Source organism: Arachis duranensis, chromosome 10 (genome assembly GCF_000817695.3).
Source record: "Arachis duranensis cultivar V14167 chromosome 10, aradu.V14167.gnm2.J7QH, whole genome shotgun sequence".
Lineage (NCBI taxonomy): Eukaryota > Viridiplantae > Streptophyta > Magnoliopsida > Fabales > Fabaceae > Arachis > Arachis duranensis.
In genome coordinates this window covers 94,812,656-94,818,355 of record NC_029781.3, presented here as the reverse complement: position 1 = coordinate 94,818,355, position 5,700 = coordinate 94,812,656, and the positions used below count along the sequence as shown (strand labels likewise).

The 5,700-nt window shown below is 35.5% G+C and overlaps 1 protein-coding gene across 1 annotated transcript; it reads right to left on the bottom strand.

Moving 5' to 3' along the window:
- Positions 1-814: 814 nt before the first annotated feature.
- Positions 815-2,815, bottom strand: LOC107471027 (exocyst complex component EXO70E2-like). The gene has a single exon (XM_016090471.3). The coding sequence runs from the start codon at positions 2,631-2,633 to the stop codon at positions 927-929; it is 1,707 nt and encodes a 568-aa protein (XP_015945957.1). The 5' UTR covers positions 2,634-2,815; the 3' UTR covers positions 815-926.
- Positions 2,816-5,700: the final 2,885 nt, after the last annotated feature.

Genomic DNA, 5,700 nt, shown 5'->3' with positions numbered 1-5,700 from the left:
AGAGAATTAGGATGGAGCCAACTCCCACCCGTGAAGCTCGCCTTCCAGACCCGGCGGCGCTTGCTTTCCAGATCCGGCGGTGCTCGCCTTTCAGTTCTGGTTGTGGCGCTCGCCTTCCAGCTCTGACCGTCAAGCTTTTCTTCCATTCCGATCGTACTCACGTTATAGTTCTGAGTGTAGTTTTTTTATTGTTGTGCTATAGCTTCTGGTGTTGCGAAGAGAAGTAGACAAAGCAGTGGCTATGGCATCGAGAGGAAAAGAAGAGCATAGAGATTTGGGAGATTCGGGGTTTAGGGTTATTAATTTTAGAGATGGAGATGGGGATACACTTTGAGGAAGAAGAAGAAATAAGAGAGAGAGAGCGCACGTCACGTATGTTTTTTCGTTAACGGAATATACCTTTCTTGACGGATGGGTATTTTGTGCACGTTCTTAAATTATTAAAAATTATTTTTGTCGATAATAAAAGTGGAGGTCATTATTGTCGGTATTTGAATAATTCGAGGACATTTTTTATGGTTAATCCTAATATATATTTATAGTAATTTGATCCTAATAATTATAAAAAAAAATTACATCATAAAAATACTATTATTTTGTTTTATCATATCATATATACTAATTATAAAGTTTTAAGACTTAATAATACATAGTAATGTCCAAAACTTAAAATAGACTACTTAAATTTAGATATTCAACCCGTTTTTATAAAGACAAAAGCCAATAAAAACTCATTTATATAAAATGTTAACAAAGCTGTTATGTAATAAGAACACAATATGTTCATCCAAATTGAGTAACAAGGTGAGGCCACATTAGTTTTATTTAATGTCAATGGTATAAGAAAACTAAAATATAGTAAAAGGCATCCCCAATTGCTAAAACTAAGACAACAAAAAGAAGAAATGAAAAAAAAAAAATCTTCATCAAACACTCTTATCCCTTTTCAGTATCTGTGCTGATGATGAAAAATAATGCAAAGACTTTGGTGAACCTACAAAAAGGTCCAATACATAGTTCTCTATATCATCTACAGTGTACTTTTTCCACTTCTCATCAATGCTTGATAAATATCTCCCAGTGAATTGCCGGTAAGCATGAACAACTTTCTGAGAAATTAAGATTTGTACATCTTCACGGAGTTCAGTATCTGGAATACACCACCCTGTTTGTGACCTATAGGTTTCACTAAAAGAAGCATTGAAATCTTTGCACTTTTTCTTTAGATTTTCCTTCGAAGAAGTGCAATTCGATTCAGTGTTTTCTTGTTTCAGAATAGAGAGTATTGGACCCCAAGTTACCCTCTCATAGCTTCTAGCATTATCTCGGAACTTAGCAATGTGCCGACGAAGCCATCGATCGCCGAATACTAAGCTTAGTTCCGAGGACTTAGCCTTTTGGACCATGTAGTGAATGTTATTCATCATGAATACATGTTGCAATGCCACATCTTTGTACAATTTGGACTTATTGATCAGGTTGGATTCAAGAGTGGCCGCCACCGACCAGAATTCGCGAGCCAAAGGATGGCCGTCGTCGTCCGGATCGGCCGGAGTCTCGTCCGCCAGGAGAAGGTTGAGTGCCTCGCCGTATTCCGCCAGTGTCTTGATGAAATTCATTACATATTTGGTAAGATGGTGAACTCCGCCGCCAGGGAATCGCGCCTTTGAAGGATCATTTGCAATAGCACTTTTAAATGCTAAGAATGTGAACTTTGAAGCTTCACCAAACTTGTTTAGAAGCTTGTGAAACTCATCTCTTACAAATGAACCAAATTCTTCAAAGAACAAAATGTCTACATAGACAGCGAGATTCTCCAAAACTTCATAGATGTCTAGAAAACAGAACAGTTTCTCCGGCGAACGGTTTCCCGTTGCTACGGCCTCACCAAAATTCAAAAGTTTCAACACAAAACTCAAAGTTATCTCGGCGAAGCAGAACTGATAAACAGAGTCGTTGAAGTCTCCAAGAATTTGCTTACACAACCGTCTCTCTGCGACGAGATACACCTGAAAGACTATCTTCACGGCGCGAATCCACTTCTTTATCTCGCGATTCAAGCAATTCCCTTCCATTTTCATGACGTTCTCGTTGCTGAATCTTTCTATTTCAAGAACCACGAAGAACTCGTCCAAGGCGTGACGTCTCGAAGAAATGAAAGTCTGGCAAAACTCCTGATGGTACTTGGAACCGAACATGACATTTGCAATGCTCTTGAGATCTGGAATTAACGCAGGATTAACCAGATCAACTGAACCAGCCTCGTTCGCGAAAGATTCCGGTTCAAGGTATTGCTTGTGCTTAACGAGGATATGAACTAATTCTTCCTCCAGTTTCGCCACTGCTTGAACCTCCCTAACGGCTTCTAAATACTCGGAAGATTCCTTGGAACTGCAGTCCCATATCATCGAATTCTTTGCTTTCCAAGCCATTATTTTGCCTTCGGCAAATTTAATTTTCCTTTCTAGCTGCTTGATGCTCCTTTCAACTATGGACATGGCTGACAGATGAATATCGAAATCCAAGAGAGTTTTTCTCAGATCATCGGAGACAGCCTTGCTTGCCGCCAACGCCTTTAAAATGTGCTGCGCTGCCGCCACCAGGTGTTGATCCTCAGATTTATGATCATCCATGATAATAATAATAATAGAAATAACAGTAACCAAAATCAGGAACTGTGGACAGTTTTACTACAACTTCATCACAAAAAAGAAGAAGAAGAAAGAATTGATGTCTTCTACAGAGGAAATTGGAGAGTAATGAAGAATTTAATTCTGACAGTGGACAGAACTATGAAGAAAACTTAGAAAAGTGTTTGAATTGTTTGACAGTTGACACCAACACGCAGAAACTAATGTAAATCAAAGAACAACTGTAAACTAGAACATGGTACCTTAAAATAATAATAAATAATAAAAGAAGAATATGAGACAAGGATGTGGTGTAGTACAAGGAAAAACACAAACACTATCCACAAGTAGAAACCTTAGAAATTGATAAAGTGGTAGGGTTAAGTTTTGTGGCTAAGAGGGACTCAAAACACACACAAAAATTTGGGTTTCTTAAGAAACTTAACATATTTGAATGGAGAGAGTTGAGGTGAAATTTCTTGTGGGGACACAACTTAAAAGGAATAAACTAATAATATAAGAGTTTATTTAATTTATGTCTTTCAGATTATAAATTGAAATTTTTTTTATTAAAAATATAAAAATTAAATTTTTTAAAATATTTGTTTTGTATTTATTAAAAAATAATATTTAAAAACTTTTACTAATAATAATTTTATTGTGTTCTAAAAATACATAATTCATAATATAAAATTAGAAGTTTTATTTTTGTTTTTTTTTTCTCGCATGACATCCTAAATTTGTGACTTTTGACAATTGACTCATTGGGATGTAGACGTAGTTATATAAATATTATGAGTTTAAGGAGTCAAGAAATTTGATATGCAATGAACGGTTCGAAGAAATAACAAATAAGCATCAGTCAATAGGGCATGGGTTCCAACTTCCAAATAACTCTTGCTTTGACCAATACCTACCAATCATGCTGCGTCCGTACAAATACAGCGTTTGAAGAATTTGATCGCATCCAAAGAAGAAAAAGGAAAACGACAAAACAACCAAGAGAAAGGAAGGGCACCCCCTTTCTTAGCATAAATTTCTCTCTATTTTTTAAGATTTTAAATATTTATTCTTATGATATAATGTGTACGTATTGGTTAAAATTCATTATTTGACTTTTCGAGAAAACTATTTTTTAACCAACAATCACTTAATAAAGCAATAAATAAGTAAAAAATTAAGAACAAAATAAACCGAATAGCACCACTTACAACTGGAAGAAGATAATCTATATTTTTTCTTTAGTTTCATAGAATTAAATTTAGAGTGTTCATGGCTCGGGTGAAATCGAATTTGATGTGATCTAATTTCGGTCTAAAATATATATCGGGTCTATTTGTTAGATCTGAACCCGCCTCTAAACCCGATGAAATTTATACACGTTTGGGCCACAATTATATTGAGTAAAAATTGGGCCGTTAACATTATCTTTTTGTAAACACATGTGAAAATATCCAAATTTTTAAGACTCCAATCATTATTTGATATGGTAAAAATTCATTTAGAAAAATATAATAAGAACCAACTCTTTTCAAAAATTAAAGCATAACCACAAGGGCCCCGCTACACATACAAGCAAATAACGCATACAATCCTTACAAGTTGGCCCAACTCAGGTTTAATCCACGCGCACTCCCTCCCTTTAAATGGAGCGTCAATTTCACGCGCGTCACTCGAACGATTACGCTTCGAAAAAACTGCTCGTTATGGCTCACTCTTCCTCTTCTCCTTCAAAGATAACACAAATCCTCAAGTTTCGAGCAACATTCCAAACTGAAGAGACATTTGAACTCGTCGCGAATAATAGCAGAAACCATCAACAAAATATTATTCAAGGTACGTTATTGTTTTACTCATCTTGTACATTTTTCACATTTCTGTTTCTGATTTCGAAATCGAAGAACTATGTTTTACTATTCTTCTATGTTCTTCTAGGTTTTATTGATCTTCTTGTTCTAAGAAATTGAACACATGGTGTAAATATATTTGATCCAATTATAAGTAAATTTTTTTCCATAATTAAACTCTCTCTGGTGTATTCAAAATGTCTGATTTACAGGTACTATAATATAAAGTGGTGATCCAGATAGATTGGAACCCATATATGACGGTCTGCATAGAGATCTGCATAATACACCCAAACACAGACTATAAATACACCCGATAAAAAATTAAATTTACACCTCTGCTGCAGATAACCCAACACTACCTGAAAGCCACTTGTTGTCCACAAGACCAAAATTAATTAAACTCTCTCTGGTGTATTCAAAATGTCTGATTTACAGGTACTATAATATGAAGTGGTGATCCAGATAGATTGGAACCCATATATGACGGTCTGCATAGAGATCTGCATAATACACCCAAACACAGACTATAAATACACCCGATGAAAAATTAAATTTACACCTCTACTGCAGATTTTAACCCAACACTACCTGAAAGCCACTTGTTGTCCACAAGACCAAAATTAATTAAACTCTCTATGGTGTATTCAAAATGTCTGATTTACAGGTACTATAATATGAAGTGGTGATCCAGATAGATTGGAACCCATATATGACGGTCTGCATAGAGATCTGCATAATACACCCAAACACAGACTATAAATACACCCGATAAAAAATTAAATTTACACCTCTGCTGCAGATTTTAACCCAACACTACCTGAAAGCTACTTGTTGTCCGCAAGTCCAAAATTAATTAAACTCTCTCTAGTGCATTCAAAATGTCTGATTTACAGGTACTATAATATGAAGTGGTGATCCAGATAGATTGGAACCCATATATGACGGTCTGCATAGAGATCTGCATAATACACCCAAACACAGACTATAAATACACCCGATAAAAAATTAAATTTACACATCTGCTGCAGATTTTAACCCAACACTAACTGAAAGCCACTTGTTGTCCACAATATCAAAATTAATTAAACTCTCTCTGGTGTATTCAAAATGTCTGATTTACAGGTACTATAACATGAAGTGGTGATCCAGATAGATTGGAACCCATATATGACGGTCTGCATAGAGATATGCATAATACACCCAAACACAGACTATAAATA

Coding starts and splice junctions, on each gene's coding strand:
- LOC107471027 (XM_016090471.3), bottom strand. CDS start 2,633: ATGGATGATCATAAATCTGAGGATCAACACCTGGTGGCGGCAGCGCAG.